General features: G+C 45.6%; 1 protein-coding gene across 5 annotated transcripts in view; it reads left to right on the forward strand.

Annotated features, from left to right (window-relative positions):
* Window positions 1-21,361, forward strand: part of LOC144755819 (ADP-ribosylation factor 1-like) — a 161,385-nt gene that overhangs the window by 120,514 nt on the left and 19,510 nt on the right. For all 5 annotated transcript variants that reach the window (XM_078645104.1, XM_078645107.1, XM_078645105.1 and 2 more), the window contains one exon: window positions 15,777-15,887. In XM_078645104.1, coding sequence (XP_078501230.1) covers window positions 15,777-15,887 — 111 coding nt within the window. The remainder of the gene's footprint in view (window positions 1-15,776; window positions 15,888-21,361) is intronic.

Raw genomic sequence — 21,361 nt, forward strand, 5'->3', positions numbered from 1 at the left:
CTGCAGGGCGGCAACATGGTCCAGCATGCACACGTTCACGAGGCATTATTGTCTGGAGGCAGCTTCTGCTGCGGATACTGCTGTAGGTCGAGCGGTGCCACGAAATCTCTTCAAATAAAGGTGAGCCTCTGTTGCTTCCCGCCTCCTGTCGTAAAAGGTCTTATTGTGCATTCATGTACATGTTGCAAATGTGTATTGATATGCTTGCTCTTTATTTTATGCCTTTTATGACTCTGGTATTATGGCATACTGCTTTCTATCCTTATTGAAGCATGTGAATTTATGAAATACACGCCTAATACTGGAGAAGAACAATAGTTACTTACCTGTAAACTGTGGTTCTCCAGTATTGGTGTCTTTCATAGATTCACATGCTACCCACCCTTCCTCCCCTCAGAGTCTCTCTTCTCCTCATGCACTCTGTCACTCTTGTGCTACGAAAATCTGAGGGCTTGAGCTTCTGAGGAGAAGGTTAAAGAGGGTGTTACAGCCTGATTAGCTGGAATGTGGACTATTATAATGACATGGATATGTTACTAAAGTGAACTCTCCCTCAATGATTTCTATGGGCTAATGTTGTTCTATGGTACTTTAAGGTTTTATTTCTTTTGGATCTATTTTGATATCTTTTTATATACTTACATATCTACATATAGATATATACATATGTTCTTTATGTATATATGTTTCTACTACTATTTTATGTACCGTGGGACTCACTTCGACGACGTGGAATTATTCAAGCATGTGAATCTATGAAAGACACCAATACCCGAGCACCACAGTTTACAGGTAAGTAACTATTGTTCATATATAATATTACACACTGCAGCAACAAGAAAACACAGCTTGCAGGCACACTTACAGAACACCAGTGGTTCAGCCCTTTGGGGGCTTGCCGTCTCGCCGCATAATGTGCAACAAGGTATCCCAACACGTAATCACAGGATACAGATTAACTTCACAGCAAAATGTTTCAGCAAAGGTTTATTAGAAAGTGTCTACGCGTTTCAAATGCTCACAGTTCTGTGTAAAAACAGCTCTGCTTGTATTCACAAAATGTCTAGCAGTAGTAACTACCAACCCAAGGAGGCAGAACATGCATGTTTTCCCATACCTAGACGATTGGCTGATCAAGAGTTCCAGCAACCAAACATTTCGACTGGACACCTAAACCACTATCTTCACCTTTTATTCAGACTGGTATTCACAATAAATGCAACAAAATCTCATCTGCTGCTTAACCAGTTAGAACAGTACCTAGACGCAATATTCATTTCGATAACCGCAAAAGCTTACCCCAATCCAGAGATGGTTCTCAATCTCCCGCATTAAATAGATTTTCTTCAGCCACATCGTTGCCTAACAGTCAAAATGGTGATGCGCTTTTGGGTATGATGGCTTCTTACATAGCAATAGTGCCACATGCCAGACTACATATGGGACCTCTACAAGAGTGCTTAGCATCACAAAGGTCACAAGCTGATGGCAACATGGAGAATCTAGTGTTGCTTTCACCCAAGGTCCATCAGGCACTACAATGGTGGAACAATCAAAAGTCACAACAAGCAAGAGCCTTCAGGTATTCAATCCCACGTGTGACAGTTGCAACAGATGCATCACTCTTGGGTTGGGGTGCTCACATGGACAACGTCACAGTACAGGGTCACTGGACAGTACAACAGACATTTCATTTCGGTGTACTAGAACTACTAGCCATACAACTAGCTCTCAAAGTATTCCAACCCAACATATAAGGGAAGAATGTACTTCTATGCACAGACAATATGACTACAATGTATTATATACAGAAGCAGGGAGGAATCCACTCATTGCAGCTATCTCAACTAGCACAAGCAATATGGAAATGGGCCATCAAACAAAAAAATTCACCTCCGGGCACAATACATACCAGGAGCGGACAATTCACTAGCAAATCTCCTAAGCAGGACGCAGCAACAGGCACGAGTGGGAAATCGATACTCAAATCCTAAAAATATACTTCCAACTGTGGAACTGCAACAATAGATCTTTTCACCACAGCACAAAATGGAAAATGCCAAAAGTTTGCATCCAGGCACCCCGAATCCAAGGACAATGCACTATGGATGAACTGGTCAAGGATATTTGCGTTTGCTTTCCCACCTGTTACACTCATCCCATATGTGGTCAGGAAACTCCAACATTAACAGTGATACTCCTAGCTCCAAAATGGGCACGACATCTATGGTAAACAACCCTGCTGGAGCTTTAACTAGAATTTCATGAGAAGTTTCTCAACATTCCAGAACATTTCCCACACTGGGGGTAAAGTCTGGCTCCTCAGTGTGGACAACTCAATCTTTTAATCTGGCTCTTGAGGTCCTAGAATTTGGATACCTACAGTTACCTCAAGAATGTATGAACATTTTCAAAGAAGCCAGAAAACCAACAACAAGAACGTTTTATGCAGCAAAATAGAAACACCGTTTACACTTTTATGTAGCAAACAGCATAAACCTTTTCTCACCATCTCGTTTATTTGTTGGATATACAGAAATCACATCTATAAAACTGCATGTTGCATAATTTGCTGCATACCTGCAAAATGGGAAGCATCAATCTTTTTTCTTGTTTTCTAGTCATAAAGTCATTTATTGGAGGTACATAAAGTAATTTCACCATGTACACCTCCTGTACCGTCATGGAACCTCATCATTTGAAGCCATGCATAAATGTGAAATACAATTTGTAACATGCAAGTGGCATTCTTTGTTGCAATAACATGCTATGCAGAGTTTGCGAAATTCATGCACTCACTATTAAAATCTATTACAATCCTACTTCCAAGTGTTCCAGGACAAAGTAAGACTATGCACAAACCCCAAGTTTCTGCCAAAAATTGTATAGCCTTTCCACTTAAATCAAACATTACTTACCAGTTCTCTTTCATAACCCAGTAACAGTCAAAAAGAGACCCCTTGCATACAGTAGATGTCAAGCACACCCTAATGTACTATGTGGAAAGAACAAAATATTTTAGGAAAGCACCTCAATTATTTGTTGCTTTTTCAAACCCCAGAAAAAAGAATCTCATCTCAAAAGCAGGAATGTCAAGATAGACAGTAAAATGTAGCAAATTTGTATACGTCAAAGCAAAACTAACATTACCTGCAATGATATGGGCACATTCAACAAGGAAAAAAGCAGCATTGATGGCATTCTTGGGAAATATCTCACTAAAAGACATTTGCCAAGCTGCAACATGGGCAAACCCACACACTTTTTTACTAAACACGATTGTGTATATGTACAAGCCAGACAACTGGCTTTAGTGGAACAACAGTTTTTCCTCACATTTCTGGCAAATACACCATCTCTTGCCTAAAGCCACAGCGAGCGATTTAGTCCTTTACAGTCTATGCATAGTATGTGTATCTGCAACCAACACATACTACTAATGGAGTATGTTGCTTAACTTGTAAGCATCTGACCGTAGCACCCTCCTGCCTCCCCGGCAGGTATTAGATTGTAGCACATGTACACAATAATTACAGCATGTTCAATAGCATACAGCTAATTTAGGAGACTGTTTCCTCGGTTCTCGCACAGCGGACAAAATTACACCAGTCTAACAAAGGAGCAATTGAACATGTGCAATAGCTCGAGGAGGGAATATGATGCACAACATCAACCATAAAATACTTCCTCGAGAAAAACAACTTGCAGAGTCTGGGCCCAACACTCAGGAGTGTGCATAGCATGTGAATCTGCAGCACTACACTCTACAAATTGGTGCTTACAGGGTAATTAACATGTTCCTTATTCACCACACGTCTTGGCCACCTATCAAGAAATTAAAAGTTTATATTTATGATTCTGAGACCTGTCACTGCCAATCTGCCAAAAGTACCCTGACTCGTGAGATATTAGATTTGTAAGTAATAAAGGCTTTATTTGAAAAAGTTGAAATGGAATTAAAGAAACATTCACCTAAGATTTCAATAGGACCTTTCTAAGTGTTTTTGTAGACTCCGCCGCCTCCCCATCACAAAAATAATAATTAAAAAAAGTTTCAAAGAGTGATGAACGTTTGCGAATTGTCCTTGTCTCCAGGTCTGTTATCTAGTATTGGGGTATCTTTCATAGATTCACATGCTTGAATCATTCCCCGTCATTGGAGTGGGAGTCCCACAGTAATACAAATAAAGCAGTCATTAAAGAATTTTTCATAGGCTATTAAACGCATGGTTGCCTCCATGATAGCCTATCTACCTCCTTTTCTGAAAAAGGACCAAACTTAAATACAACCAATCAGTAACCAGTACCCTCTAGTCTATAACTGTGTTATGATGTTAATTAGGATCATAGAACAAACTCCTGTGTATTACGACCCCAAAGTCAATGTATTGCTCTTTAAATTCTCGACACCTGGAATTCTTGGTGAGGAGTACTGCTGTTGGTGGTTCTGGTCTTGAGAATAAATATAACCACTTACTTCAGGCAGACCTGTGATTTATTGGTGGTTGGTCATCACAGAACACCTTAAATATGTAATGTGGCAATGCTGGCATACTTTTTTTTTTATTTGATTTCAAAGACCTTTATTGTACCAACACAAATTTCCACAGCACAATGCGTACAACCTCACGGGCCGGCTGCATTCGATGAAACATTTCATTTGCTCTTGTATATATACACAGCCAGTGTGCTGACAACCCGGAGGCCCGGCGGCAGAATTCAATAGCTGACTCTTCTATCCACTGTAGCGTGGTACTCTGTAGTCCAAGGTCCATGAATTGTTTTTTTTTTCTCGTAGTAACGGTAAACGTAAACTTGGGGTATGATTTTCCTACAATAATCATGCTAAACAGAAGTATGTAGTTGCTGTAATCTTGCCAATCATGTAAAGGTAATTACATACATAGCAGGTTCATAGGAATAGCAGCTCCCTCGACCAGGACAGATCTTCGTCCGACCCGTCATAGCAACGATATATCAATAAGGACGACAGATCCAGGGGATACTCCAGCACAAGATCACTGCAGAACTCAACCCTAAATTTCTTGGTCCGGCGTCCATGGTGCACGCTGGGACCTTTCTAGTAGATCCATACCAAACCATTGACGCTATGGTAGACCTACACTGTGCAGCAAGGCCCTCCTACTCCCTGAAATCCGCAGCACATCTATAGCCATAAGGAACCTACACGGAGAAGCTTCTTATCAACAGTACATTAAATCCTTCCTTACGGACTCATGTACAGGTCAAACCCTCGTTGATCTCTAACGGACATTCAGCATATTTGTAACGTGTTGACCCTCCACTCCCACATCCAAGGCTGTATCCGCTCCTCCCTGACTCGCATCGTCAGATGAATTTGTAGTGGCTAGCAAGTACTCTTAGTGGATCCCATATGTCCCTGGCCCTGCTGCTCAGTGGTTGTGTATCAGCATATACCGTGTTCTGCTCCTGATAGTATAATAAATCATTCAGCCATTCCTTAAATTTCGGGGCGCGACCCCCTTCCCCATCTACATGCAACCCTCCGCTTTGCTAGCAAAAGTGCAACGTTTACAAACTTCCTGTTCGATTTGGGTATCTGCATAGTATATCCCAGTAGCATAGTAAGTGGATCTCTTTCAATCGTATCACCCACCATAGCCTGTAGTGCTGTGTGAACCTGAGTCCAGTATTCAAACACCCCTGGACATGCCCATGCCAAGTGTAGGAAGCCTGCACCCTCCGAGCTGCAACGCTCACACCTGTCATTATCCGATAGGTTGAACCTCATCTTTTTTTCGGGCGTATAGTACATTCTCTGCAAAAACTTATAATGGATGATCCGCAGTCTGTAGCTGGCCGATATCTTGGAAGTGAGATCACAGCAATACGTCCACTGCGCCTCAGTGATATCCCTGCCGATATCAGTACTCCAGTGCCTGAGCGCTCTACACTCTCCCATCTCACTTTGCCCTCGAATGCTACGGTATAGGTAAGAAACCAGATGCCTTCCATCAGCAGACGTAAGCAGAACTTGCAATGGAAGCACCGTTTCAGGTTCCTTCGGAAAGTGAGGTATAACAGTCCGCAGTCCCTGCCGTAGCCGGACATAGTAGAATATTTCCAGCGATGTAGGCTGGCAGTCGTGAAGCAATTGTTCACGTGTTTTGAACTGACCATTCGTAAACAAGTTGCCCCAGGTGAAAAGTTTCAACTTAGTACACATCCCTTGGAATCCCCTTTCCTGTAATAGGGAGAGATCCGGATGATAAAATAGCGGCATAGCCGGTGCATACAGGAAAGTAGCTGGTAGCCGGTGTAGTATTCGCCGCCACGCATCAACCGTGCATGTCACCGTGGTAGCCGGTGTCTCAATTGCACTTACTGGGCCATGAATAATGCCTTTCAATGGGAGAGGTCTGGCTATCCATTCCTCCACAGCCAGCTGCGGCATGAATGGCGTAGGTGTAAACCAATGGTAGGCAAAATGTGCTTGAGCGCTCCGGTAGTAGACCATAAAATAAGGGACATCAAAACCCCTGCTGATATAAGGCTGGGTGATGATGGACCATGCCAACCTCGGTTGCTTGCCAGCCCAAAACAATCGCAACCGTTCCGAATGTAGTGTTTTTAAAAAAAAATTACCTGGATAATACGGGATATTCTGAAACAAGTATAAAAATCGAGGTAAAACCACCATTTTAATTAGTGAAGCCCTACCAGCCATGGTGAAGGGTAAAGATATCCACCGTGTAACATCCTCCGTCAGTTTAGTGATGGCAGTGCCATAATTTAGTCGCAACGTCTCTTCCTTCACAGTCGATATCTGAATCCCTAAATAACGTAGGTCAGTCACACCATTCCAGTGGATAGTCCAATGCGAACCGGGCCACTGCATGGGTCAGGGGAAAAAACTGATTTCCTCCAGTTTATTTGTATACCAGACAGTCGACTGAATACCAGAAACTCCCTGAGCAATGGGTTGAGGTTAGTCTGTGGATCTACCACATATAGCGTTAAATCGTCAGCATAGAGTGATACATCTATTTGTCATTGGAAACACTTAAAAGCGCTTTGTTTGTGCAATTATCGGGTACGACATGCCAAGGGTTCAATTGCGAATAGTAGCGGGGACTACGGGCAACCCTGTCTGGTGCCTCTGGTGAGGCAAATCGGGTCCGAAAGCTCACCATTAATGAGCACTCTTGCCGTTGGATCCGTATAAAGTAGTTTTATCCATGCCACGAATATTTTAGGGAACCCCATCCTGTTTAAAACGGTAAAAAGGTAGCTCCATTCAACCGAATTAAATGCTTTTGTCGCATCAAGGAATATGGCAGCTACAGGGAGGTCTGGCGCTATCGTTTGGATCAGAGAAAAATGAGTACGCAAGTTACTAGCCGTGGATCTTCCTGGGACAAATCCTGCTTGATCCGGAAGAACTATCCTGGTCATAAGCAAGGAGAGCCTAGTAGCCAGCACTTTCGCCAGTATCTTGGCGTCACAGTTTATTAAAGAAAGTGGTCTATACGAGTCGCATTCAGCGGGCTCTTTACCTGGCTTCAACAGAGAAGTGATTACCACCTCCCTCATCGATCTCGGCAATATGCCCACCTCCAAAGACTCCTCAAAGACCTCCCTTAACACCGGGGCCATTATATCAATATAACATTTATAAAATTCCTCCGGCAGACCGTCCGATCCAGTTGCCTTGCCATTATTAAGGGACATAATTGCATCACGTATTTCATCAAGCTCGAACGGGGCCCCAAGGAACTGCCTATGAGTGTCACTCAGCCAACACAGGGCCACGTCGTCCAGGAAGCTCCCAAATTGGACCTCCCCAGCCTGTTGCGTGGCATATAACTCCTCATAGTTTGCTGTGAAGAGGCCTAGAATACCCTTTGAATCCCGGCTCATTCCACCCTCCGGTGTGCGTATTTCCAGTACGTGTGTGTTGTATCGCGGTTGTCTAGTGACTTCTGCCAATGCTCGACCCGGCCTTTCTCCCTCACAGTATCGTCTTGCCCGCCAATGTTTGCCTCTGAAATTAGCCTCTCTCTGCTTCTTCCTTATACTGTGTTAGCCTGTCTCTAAATTCCTTATGTATGGGGCCCATCGGTTCCCAAGTCATCCTAGATTCCAGCTCCTTCAATTCTTTTTCTAGTTTCTCAAGCGTTCCGCGAATGTCCCTCAGTACCCCAAAGCTCCTTGATATGTAATAGCCTCTTACTGTCACCTTAAACGCCTCCCATATGGTTTCTACGCCATCCACCGATCCATGATTGCGAGGAAAAAAGTCTGCAATTTCCTCCCCTAACTCCGTTTTAAACTGTGCATCCAGAAGTGCCGTGGGTTGCATACGCCACGTTGGTGCGGCCCTATCATATCCCGGGATCGATATCTGCACCAGTACCAGGCAATGGTCTGAGTAGGACCTTGGTAAGTGAGTAACTCTGCCCAAATTAACTGCCAATCCTCGAGACAGAAGACAGTAGTCCAGTCTTGCCCATGTGTTGGCGTGTGTGGTAAAGTGTGTGCCCACTCGAAGCCCAGTAGGCACAAACCTCCAGCTATCTATAAGTCCTCCTTCACTCATTATACCCTCTAATGCATCCCTGGCGCGTCTGTTATATTGAGGGCTTCCATCAGACCTGTCTAACCAACGGGCCATCGCAACATTAAAGTCTCCTCCCCATAGTATATGCATTGACCCAGTGTCTAGTATTTTCCCCCATAGCTGCGTGAAATTCGGGCGAATCTACGTTGGGACCATAACAGTTTACTATTGTGACTGTCAGTACCAAGCCTGCCCCACAATATGACAAATCTCCCCTCTGTATCCGTATGCTCACCAAGTTTCACAAAAGGCACAGTGTTTTTAACTAAGATTGCAGTGCCCCTGGCACAATCGGATTATGAAGAGAAACTTCTGACCGCTGCCCACCTGCTAGCAAATGCATAAGTAGAGCGTGGGCTCGGATGCGTTTCCTGCAATAATGCGATTTGTATATGATGCTGCTCCAGATAAGCCACCACTTTCCTGCCCTTTCTGGCATCATTTAATCCCCTCACATTCCAGGACAAAACTGAGATTTTCGTTATGCGTACAGTATCTGCCATCTCTTATCAAACCCCCATATCCTGAACAGCCATATATTGCAGAGCATGTTACTTTTCACAGGAACCCGCATTCTTATAAAAATTAGCCACAACAACCATAGCAATTTACATTCCTGATTATGCAAAATAGCATTCCAATAAACTTCCCGCACCACCCTCCTCTGTAGGAAAAAACCCCGTAACTGTCCCATGCCTCCCTTCTCCTCCAAAGAACTCCAGACTGCATGCCCATCCTCTGACATTTTAGACCCTCCCCACTCCCACTGAAGCAAACCCCAACCTGCCAGCCATGTACCCTCCCCTCCCCTCCCACAATTGCCCCGAGAACTAGGGCTAGTGCATTCCCCACTCAACAAAGAAACTTGTGGGTATATCCCTTTGGGGACCATTTCTAGGTGGCAACACTAATCCCCTTCACTTTAGCCAAAACCACAATGTGACTTGTAGTCCGGCCCAGTGACCCGGAAGGGGTGTCCAGCGCTATAAACATAGGCAACTTGGGTACCGCACCTGCAAGCAATACTATCAATAGTCAATATAAAACAGAATAAAGAAGCAACACAGAATGTGGGGTCCATAAAGATACTCGTGCACCCCAGTACTCCTACATATAGGGGACAAGCAAACATCCGTGCTCCATTGCAGTACCTTCTTCGGCCAGTAACCCCTTTCTCACACTTCCTGTCCCACATCCATATACTGATGACACCAGTCACTGTATGTGGTCACTGGTCACCCACTCACTGTTCACCTTCCACCAACTCCTCATGCAGTGGATCAGGATCCTCCTCCGCTCCCTCAGCATTCCTGTTAGCACGCCTATAGTGTTTAAGGAAATCCTCTACTTGCTGAGGGTTTGAGAAAAAATGTTGTCGTCCCTGGTATGTGACCCTAAGACGAGCCGGGTAGAGCAATGCATAGTCCATTTGCAAATTACGCAACTTAGCCTTCACAGTCAGAAACTTCCTCCGTTCCTCCTATACCAGCGGCGTGAAGTCTGGGTATATGGTAAAGGAATTGCCATCGTATGAGTAATTTCGCATTGCAGGCCGCACGCAAGGCCGCATCCCTATCCCTATCCCTATCCCTATAATTCAGTAGCCGAGCGATGATAGGTCTAGGAGGTGCACCTGGTTTTGGTTTAGGGCCCAAGGATCAATGCGCCCTCTCCACTATAAATTGCGAAGAAAAAACTTCTGAGCCAACCGGCGCCAGTAACATTTTCTCTACGTATTCCTCCATCTTGCCCACATTGGTTGTCTCCGGAATGCCTACTATACGAACGTTATTACGTCTACTTCTCGCTTCCAAATCCTCGTTCTTGGACGCAATAACCCATAGCAGGTTGTCCATTCTGGAGAGCTGCGCGGTGTCGCGTAGTAGTGTCGTCCGAGATCCGTTCCGCTTCTTTCAGGCGGTCTTCGTGGGCATCCAATTTATGAACTACTGCATCCATGCGCGATGATATTCTATCATCTTTGTCAGCGATCGTCGCAAATCCTTGACTCATCTCGCGCAGAACTTCTTGCAGGTTCGGCGCTGCTTCAGACGATTCTCCCGCTGCTCCACTCGTTCCAGCCGGACTGTGTTGGACCCCTCCAGCTTGACTCGTCTTCTTGGTAGAGTCAAAGGTGAGTTTTGCTGTCTCGTGTCCGGTGGCCCCATCTTTACTGCGGAACAGTGCAGATTATCTCATTCCTTATATGACCACACAGCAATTCCTCAGCCAGCAGTCCGAAAGTGGTATGGTGCACAGGAAGAGTTGGGGGAGATAGGATCCCCAAGTAGTAGGATAGTCCAGGAGCACAGTGCGTCCCTCGGTTTCAGATCTTCCGCCCCACGCTTCCTGGAACAGGAATTGCAGCGCAACCTCCCGTATTCGATACTCGGCAATCTCAGGGCATTGCTGTATGCTGTGCCAAGCAATGGGCGTGAATCTATCTAATCGCCTCCAAATCCAAAATGGCGCCGACCCCCTCACTATTGGGGGGGAAGAGTCATCCACACCCGGTCAGCTAGTTGGGCGATCACAGTCCCAAGACCTGTGCCTCCAAGAGTCGGGCCTCCTTAAGTCCTGGGCAGTATCGGCTCCACCGAGCCTCAGCAAGCTGGCCTGTGGATCGCTTTAGACGCTGTTAGGAGGGAATCCGTGTCGCCACCACCCCAGGCAAGCAGCACCACAATTGTCCCGGTAATCCGACGTGGCAAAGTTGCGCCTCGCCCGATCTCGGGGCCTAAGGCCGCATGTACAGCCACGGGCTTGCCTGGTTAATGCGGGCAGTGAAGCACGCCGTCACCTCCGTCTGTTCAGTCCGTCGAATCTGCCGGAGCGTCTCACCACCGCAGCTTCACTTCGATTCCGACCAAACTCGGCATGCAGTTGTCGGATACCTTGCCGGATCGCTGCCTGCAGTTACAGCCCCCAGAAGTGCCTATAAAAGGATATTTAGACGGATAAATGTCGCCGGACTGCGGGAGCCTCACAGGAAGGCTTCCATACGCTAGTGCGCCACCTAGCGCCCCAGTGCTGGCATACTTTAGCCATAACCCTTCCCACCTTGTTTTTCCTGCAGTTTATTTCTGACCGTTTTTAGGTGTACAAAAAATTAAATGTTATTGCACTAAATCAATTGAATGACCTTGGCAGGTCTCTCCTACTTTTAAACACAACAATTCCTACTGGGGATATTGCACAAAGGGTATCCAGACAAGAGGTCAGTGTTCTGCTCTCAACTTTTTTTAGCGTGTGTTTTTTAAACCAATAATTCTAGTTTGAAGTGAAACTTTCAAGGCCTTGTGTGCGAGGAAAGGAAAAAGTATTGGCAGTGCAATAGGTCTTTAACATGCACATTTATGCATGCTTGGTTTTGCATGTTGGTATTGCTAATGTTTATACTTCTAGTGCAATAGTTTCTGCTGCTGTCAAATTTCATGGCGACTTGGAAGAGTACCCCGAGCCTGGAAATCTGCACCAGTGAAAAATGCAGGTTATGTGAGCAATTCTCACCACATCTCCTTATTGTTAATATTGGAATGTTGCTAGGGAAACTCTTGCTATGCAGGTCCAAAAATGTTACATAGAAAAATCCTATGAACTACTTCCAGGTGGGTTTTCAATCGGGGCTCAGTACCCGCATGTTGGTGCTCTCATGCTGGACGACCTCTGAGCTTTTAAATCTTAACGATTACAACCTCCAATTGTACTTGTAGGTGGATATCACCCAGCTCTTTGTTAGTCGGAGAATGATACCCATAACAAATTGCCAGCCCGTTACATGTTGGTTGGCGTCCTCAACTTCCTTAAGCTCAGTAACACAAACACTGAAGGTTTAGTTTACCAGTATGTAATGTCTAGGTTATGTTGTGCGAATTGGACCTACATGGCTGCCCGTTAAGAATCTGCATTATCTTCAGCTGAGTTAGAACACTGGACTTCCTAAACGTGCATGTTTCTCCTGTTATTATATTACTCACTGCCTTCCAATTCAGAGCAGGATCTGTTTAAAAGCTATGGCAATTGTGTATGTAGCTATCAAGCATATGTGAGTGATGTGTTTAGTTTGAGGAGTGTTGCTCGTTAAGCCCTTCTTTAACCCCTTTGCCGCCGGGCTAATTCCCCCACGGCGCGGGGTGTGGGGACGCGCGCGGTTCTCATGACGAGCTGAGCTCGTCATGAGGCACAGTGGAGCTCTGCTCATGACGAGCTGTGCCCATGGCGAACTGAGCTCGTCATGACTCCGCCCACACAATGGAACACCCCGCACAGGAGGGGAATTATCCCCGCATGGGCGTTCCACTGCCGTTAAGACGAGGTCAGCTCGTCCTGAGCACAGCTCAACTGTGCCTCATAACGAGCTGAGATCGTCATAAGCCTCGAAGAGGTTAAATAAAACCATGACAATTGGCAACTGGGTCTTTTTGTCACTGAATTTCCTCATCACACCACTTACAGAGAAAAGGGAGGTTTAACACTGCACTTACACCTACAACACCTAAAGCACAGAAGGAGCAGTGAGTATGTCCCCAGATCTTGAGAATTATGTTCCTAGAGTCTGTTCCCCAGGTCCTCCGCTCGGGGTCAAAAGAAGATTTGGATGAGGTGATCTCACCCACGTAATATGCCATGCTTCTTCATTGGCCACCTCATCCCACCCTGATGAAATAGTACTACCAGGGAGGACTCAACACGAGGCAGTGGTAGATTTTTTCAGATATATTTGATCTCTGGACAACCATGGGATCCAGCCAATAGATTGCCAATCTTAAGGTATACCACAAGGATATCCTTTATTTGGCGGTACCCCTTAAGTAAGATAAAAGAGATGAACAAGCCCACTGGATGTCAAGGGGTGCCATGGGCAGACATCCTTGGGAAGTGCTGACATGTTTCTGTTCGCTCAGTGTGCCAAGAAGTTGGCCAGTGGCATTCCTCATGGTTGTCAACGGATCCCTATTTAGATTGTGTTAGTATGTCCATTGTAATTATATTAATGGTTACCTTATGAGGCACGTATTCAGTTAAAGATTGTCGTTCTGGCGCACAATGCCCTTCACTTCAATACTCCCTAGTACCTGGCGCAAAAACTCGAACTCTCTTGTGGTGGAAGAGCCTCAAGAATCGCCAAGACTTTCCTCTTGAAACTACTCATCTTTAGGAAAAAGAGAACTTGTCACAGAGCCTTTTCCGGCACTGCCCCAAAGCTACGGAACTCTCTTCCACCGGAAGTACACCGAATCTCTTCAACGACGGCGTTCAAATTGGAAGCCAAAAAATTCTTTATGAATAAATTCTTACCCTAACTGTGCTAGGCGCACCTGCTCGAAGACAGTCGCTCTTCCTTCCATTGGACGATCATTTGTTATGGTTCTTTCTTGTGCAACTGTCCCTGAATATGCTATCATTCCTGTTTTTTTACGCCTACCTGATTTTGCATTGACGTCCTTCCTCCCATCCTATTGCTAAGCGCTCTGATATCCCTTGGGATCTTGTTTGCGCTATATAAAACTTTATAAATAAATAAAGGACAAGAAGGGTGTTGACTACCTGTCCTTGAATCCGCATAGCGACCCTGAAGGCCGCTGGCCCACTCCACTATGGCCAAAGCTGTAATAAGTGTACTGGCAAGAGTGCCTGTCCTGGCCATCTATGAGGCTGCCATCGGGGTTTATGTGCATACATTCACAAAACCGTACTGCCTTGGAAGCCAGGTTCTCTGGGACAGCCATTTTGTCTGCATGGTCCTGCAAGACTTCCTGGCCGGAGTCTAGTCTTCAGATGCTCCATCATTGGAAGGTTCTGCTATGGTATCTATTCTTAAGGTGAGGAATCTACAGTTTGAACACGTTGTCTGAAGAGCAAGCTACTTATCTTTGATAATGCGCTTTCTCGTGGATTCTCTAACTGCAGATTGCTCATTTAACTCCCTCCTTCCCTTTGTGTAAAGGGGCTCTTGTAGCTGTTAAAACATCCAAGGTTAGTTTTGGTAGACTGTCACCTCCCACTTGTCATGATTGATCCATGAATGATCCTTGTATGAGGGTACATAGCTGTCCTCTCCGGGGGTCGCGTGATGTAGTTGCAGAGTCTAAAGGCTCTACCTGCTTTCCCATGGGAGCAGTTGGTTGCCTTTGAAAATCCAGATTTAGCGTGGCACTTGGGTTTCATCCAAAGGTGAGGAATTGCCGTTACAGTCTCCACCAGAAACTGCCTTACCAAAGGTAAGTTACTTCATTTGAGCTATGCATAATCTTGACGTGGTACTGCCTAAATTGGACACGCTGTGTAAGGGAAGCTTGTATTGCTTGCAGCCATATTGTACTTTTCACCGCATGAGTTAAGCAAGCCTTTTGATTATATATACTTTTTATACATGATAGGTAAGGCAGGTAAGGGATGTAAATATAATGGTGCCAAAATGCACAAAAGGATGCAAGTATAACAAAAAGATGAGGCAATACTATCTTCAGTGGCGTTTCAAGTTTCAATGATATTCCATTAACTGTTTTCCGTGTGCCTACTTGCTTTTGGCGAAAAATAAACCATTTTTCTGTACACGCAGAAAACAGTGAATGGAATATAATTGAAACTTGAAACGTCTCAAGATAGTATTGCCTCATCTTTTTGTTATACTTGTATTTCATTTATGACCATATGGCAGCTGGTCGTTTGAGGTGGGCAGTACACAAGTTGTGACTTATGAGTGACTATACTGGTTGGTGCAAATTTTTGTGCCCTGCTGCCTTTCTTTGCCCACAAAAGGATGCATGTCTGCTTACTTAAAATTAGCTTTGTTAAAGCTGTATGCCGATTCCGCTCCAACACTTGGCAACATAAGTTTTACAGTAGCTGGTAAAGCCAGTGCGGCCATGGTTTAGGAGTATTGGAGTTAATATTTTCTAACTTTCTCTTGCTTAAGTTATTGACCGGTGCCCCATAGCAATGTAAGACTCTAGCAGGCCTGCCACCTTGAAGTGTAAGGATGGACAAATACTGTAACTGTACTCCTCTCTCTATATTTAAGAATTCTTGCGTGCCATTATGCTCAAGAGTGAATTGGTATACCACTGAACGCATGTACTTGAAGCATGTTTTGCTCTTACTGTTATTTAATTTCTCATTTTTTGTAACCGATTTATTATATTTTGAAGCTTATATTTCACACTTGTTTCAGGTTTCAATGTGGAGACTGTAGAGTACAAGAACATAAGTTTTACAGTGTGGGACGTTGGCGGTCAAGACAAGATTCGACCTCTGTGGCGTCATTATTTCCAGAATACGCAAGGTGATGATGGATCCTGTCTCTTTAGAGTCAAGCATTCATAAGTTTATAGATACTGTTGTTTACCTCCTGTCTAATCAAATCATGCATGTAAAGTATCTCATCAAGTAGAAATTGTCTTGGCATAACCTCAAAGTCTCTGGCGGGACTGGTCTGTAGGGGCAATCGGGTAGTTCCCAAATGGCTGTTATGATAGGCCAGTGTATTGGCTGTGTTTTTTGTTTGTGGTCCTGTTTTATGGTCTTCCTGGCAGGTTTTACAGTTGATTTCTTTGATATTGCCAAGAACATTGCCTCTAGCCAGCACAAATGCATGCAGTGTCCCAGACCTTGAAAAACATGTATACTGGGTGTCTTTACAAGTTAAAAACTGCCCTGATTTGCAAAATGTTAGCCACATTTTTAGGTAGGCGATTAGCTAATGAGGGACACTTTTTAGGTCTGGCCTAGGCATCGCTTGTGCTGTCTCTTCGAAACATGCTGTATTCAGGTATGGACTGTAAGCTCCGCCCACTCCACCCATCTTTTTAATCGGATCCTGTTACTGTCCGCTGTAATTGTTGACCATTGATTTGTTAACCGCGGCGCGAATTTCACTGCGGTACGGCGGTTTAATTAAGTGGGCGGGCGCGTCGGCCAGTGGACGTGTGCAGCACTACGGAGGTAGTACTCGCAACGGCTGTTGGCCGACAGAAGCAGCTACGGGGTTAAAAGGCTTATTGGTCCCTCCTTAGTACTCCCATGTCTTCTGTTGTCCCCTCCCATCAGGATACCCCCTGTTACATGTGTTGTTACTCCGCAGCTTTCAATTACAGCCTCCAGGCTTTCTCCTGCCTGATTTTGTAGGCAGGCCATGCTCTCCTGCAATTGTTTATTATTTTTAATTTAACTAGCTCAGTACGCCTCAGCACTTGTAATGGCAGCTGCATGCCTTTTTAAAAAGAAATATTTTTAAACTTTCTTTTTTTCTACAATGCCAGCACCCACGCTTTAGCTTCAAACATCTTAACCCCTTCGCTGCTGCAGCTATTCTGCTGCAGCGCTAAGGGGCGGGGGGGGCGCGCGGCACTCCGGCGCTTGTGACGGAGCCGCTCCGTCACGGCCCTCGGGTGGGCTGTGCTTGTGACGGAGCGGTTCCGTCACGGCCCCACCCGCTCTTCAGAACGCTCCGCGCGGAATTCGCGCCGTGCAGGCGCGGCGAGCGGGCCGTGACTGAACCGCTCAGTCACCAGCACAGCCCACCCGAGGGGCGTGGCGGAGCGGTTCCGTCACAAGCGTGGGAGGGGTTAAGCTAAAATGCAGGCGTCGCTATTGCTTCAAAAGTAAAGAAATAGAAAAAATAACGTTTCTTTCTATTTCTTTACTTTTTAAAGCAATCCCTGCATCTGCGTTTTAGTTGTAAACATCCTAAGCTGAAGCGCGGGTAACATGATTTGCTTCAAGAGTAAAAAATATTTTTTTTGGGTCTATTTTCTTACTTTTTAAAGAAATAAGTCCCATGCCATGCTTCGGTCATTGTTCTGTGAGCTGCAGTAACCCTCTCTCCCTTGTGCGGTTGAGCCAGGCCTGGTAGACCCTAACAAGTGTAATTAAGAAAGTTGAAACTGACTCTGCCGGTGGCCCAGTTGTTTGCCAGAAACCTTCCTTGGCAGAGATGGGCAGGAAGCCCATCACGCAATGGCCGCCGGGAGAACATAGAGTACCGATCAAGACATCTTAAAGTAATAACAAGCATTGGCATAGCCAGTAGGTCTCGCCTTTGGGACCTTATAAGTATTTAGTTATGCAGCACAATATCCTTAGTGCATGGCCAAACACTTATATGGTCCCAAAGGTAAGACCTATTGGCAGTGCCAATGCTTGTTCGTTTTGTCTGTTTTCCATATTGCCTGTTTACTTCCAATAGATAAGTGGACCGATGAACTACAAGCTACAATACCTCCCACTACTACAGATCCTTCGGTAGCTAATGATGCATTTAATAATTGGATAACTAGATCGTTGAACACCATACTCCCAGTCAAGACATCTCGGGCTAAAAGATCCAGGATCTCGGCCCCGTGGTATTCTGAGGAGCTCAAGGGAGATTACGCAAGTGCAAAAGGTTAGAGAGGAAATGGCGTCTGGGCTATATTGATTCAGATAAAACTTTATATAGAAATTCCATCAGGGACTATAAGCTGGAGATTAAGAAAGCTCAATCTCGGTATTGCACGCAAAAGATCTCTGAAGCTAGATCTAACTCCAAGGAGATTTACCGAATTGTAAAAAGTCTCACTGTCCTCCCCCAGCCCCCTATAAATAGTGATAACTTACAAACTCGTTGTAATGAGATGGCAGATTTTTTCTATAATAAAGTAGATCTTATCTACTCTTCTTTTCCAACCATCCACTCCGATATCCCAGTAGCCACTCTGGTGCACCCCAAACATGACACGATAGACAATGTGTCATCTGTGCTGGAGAACTTCCCTCTGTTGCACTTGGATTTATTAGCCACCTTAATGGCCCAGGTTAAATCGGGCTCCCCAGTGATCCCGCCCCCGGAGCTTTTTAAAGGCTGTTAGCCATACCATCCTTCCTGTCATACTGAAGGTACTTAATGCCTCAATCTCTACCAGCATAGTTCCATCTGTATGGAAAGAGGCTAGGGTGAGAGCACTCGTTAAGAAGCCTAACATGGATATTAACAACTTCAGTAACTATCGCCCAATTTCCTTGCTTCCTTGGATCAGTAAGTTATTGGAAAAATATATCAACAGCCTCTTGACCGATTTTTTTTTATTTTTTTTTATTTTTTTTTTTTTAGAGAAGAGCCATCTGCTTGATCCCTCACAAACTGGTTTCCGCCCGAAGCATGGGACAGAATCCGCCTTATTGGCGGTCCTGGAGGAAACAAGAGGCATCTTGGAGCGGGGAGGATCGTGGCAGTCATCCTCCTCGATCTGAGTGCCGCTTTTGACACTGTGAACCATGAAATCCTATTGCAGCGTCTCCAGGACATTGGGATTCAAGGAGGAGCGTTGGAGTGGCTTAGGTCATTCTTGACAAATAGACATTTTCAGGTTTTTGAGGGAAACACAACCTCTACTAGCAGACACCTGGACTGCGGAGTTCCGCAGGGTTCCTCGCTTAGCCCGACTTTGTTTAGCGTATACATGAGGCCGCTGGCTGGGATCGTCCACCCATATGGTATCAAGATCGTGACCTATGCGGACGATACCCAGCTGGTGGTCTCTTTGACGCGGGCCGAGGACCCTGCGGGCACGGTGGACCTAGTGGGCTGTCTAAGTGTGAAGTCAACAGCTGGATGACCCTGTCTTGTCTCAAACTTAACGGGGACAAGACAGAGGTCATGCTGTTCGGGACGCTCGGCTCCATCTGCGGTTGGCCAGATCTGGCCAGCCTGCTTGGGCCCTCCCCCAGTCCCCAAGGATGCTATTAAGAGCTTAGGCATTTGGCTGGGCAAGTCCCTAACGTTTGATCATCAAGCTGTCGTGCTATCCGCCACCTGTTTCGGCCTCATTAGAATGTTGAGGAAGATCCTCCCCCTACTACCATTTGAGGCTAAACAAACTGTTGTACAGGGACTGATTCTCTCCAGATTAGACTTTGGAAATGCCCTTTATCTTGGAGCCCCAGACTTCACATTGAGGAAACTACAGGTAATCCAAAATTGTGCGGCCCGGACCCTGCTTCAAATGCCCCATAGGACTTCTGTCAAATCCGGTTTAATAAGACTGCACTGGCTCCCTGTTAATCAATCAATCAAGGCATTTATAAAGCGCACTACTCACCCGGAGGGTCTCAAGGCGCTAGGGGAGGGGGGGGGGGGGTCCGCTACTGCTCGAACAGCCAGGTCTCTTGAGCTGCTTCCTGAAGGCGAGGTGGTACTGGGTCAGGCGGAGGTGGGTCGGGAGGGAGTTCCAGGTCTTGGCGGCCAGGTAGAAGGACCTTTCCCTCTCTGGTGGCTCTTCGGAAGCGGGGGACAGCGGCGAGTGCGTGGCCGGTCAATCGAAGCTGGCGTGTGGGAGCGTAGAAGTTGAGGTGGCTGTTGAGGTATCCTGGTCCTTGGTTGTGTAGGGCTTTGTGTGCGTGGGTGAGGAGACTGAAGGTGATTCTCTTGTTGACCGGGAGCCAGTGCAGGTCGTGCAGGTCTCGCAGGTGTCCGGAGATGTGACTGCGACGGGGGATGTCCAGGATAAGACTTGCTGAGGCGTTCTGGATCCGCTGGAGCCTCTTCTGGAGTTTGGCGGTGGTACCGGCGTAGAGGGAGTTGCCGTAGTCCAGACGGCTGGTGACGAGGGCCTGGGTGACTGTCTTCCTGGTTTCGGTGGGGATCCACCGGAAGATCTTACGTAGCATGCGCAGGATGTTGAAGCATGTTAGGGATAGGATTAGTTTTAAATCCCTCTGTGTTGCCCATCAGTTATTCTGGGAAACTGGCCCAGCGATTAGTCGCTCCTTAATCATCCCTTACCTCCCTAGCAGACAGCTACGGTCTACCAATGCTTTCTGTGCTGTCGTGCCAAAGGTCAAACGGTCCAGATCGGGAGGCCGTTCCTTTTCCCTGAATGCTGCTAGGCTATGGAACAGCATACCCCTGTATTTAAGGTCCAACTCCGATCTCACTTCCTTTAGGAAGCACCTGAAAACTTTTTTGTTTAATAAATAGACTCGTTTTCCTTGTTTCTGCCACTTGCCCAGATGTCTGTACACCGTCAGTCATAGCGCTTGGACGCCTCTGGGCAGCTATCTGCGCTTTACAAAACACATTTTCATTTCATTTCATTTCACATGTTGTAAAGCACTGATACCCACTGGTCCTGCCAACGCTATATAAAACTCTTAAATAATAATCAAATTTAAAAAAATTGGCCATCCACAGAACCAAAATCTCTTTAGCAAATATTTAACATCTGACGAGATGTTTGCAATGACGGTGGATAAAAGACATCAGTCTACCAGTTTCCTGCTCTTTCTTGGCATAGTATACTTATTAGTGCTGTTCCCACCGTCTCAGTGAAACACTTGAAAATTGTTCTGTTACTGCTTACGCTGCGATCGTTTAAGTATTCAATGCACCTGTGAAAAATAGATTATGCAATATTTAAAGCAGATGGTCATAGGAGTGTACTCATACGAGTGAAGGCAGAATGTAGCTACCAACAGTTCTGAGCTGCAACCTGCAGCTCAATTGAAAGTTGTCATGGCTGGAACAAAGACTGCATGAACTCTTGAACGCTGAACATTTCAAACCTCTTCCTAACGAAAGCATGTGACAAAACTGAAATCAACCCATCTTGAGCAATGCCAGAGACAACCACACAGTCAATTGCTCCCTGTAAGTAAACATGAGATGCTGAATTAAACATGCAAAAAAACCTATTGACCTGGAGAGCCAGTGATGTGTATATGATCGATTATGCCTTCTTGCCCCCTGAAAACAGGCTGTTTACCTTCTCTAGAAACGGACAT

Source organism: Lissotriton helveticus, chromosome 5_1 (genome assembly GCF_964261635.1).
Source record: "Lissotriton helveticus chromosome 5_1, aLisHel1.1, whole genome shotgun sequence".
NCBI lineage: Eukaryota > Metazoa > Chordata > Amphibia > Caudata > Salamandridae > Lissotriton > Lissotriton helveticus.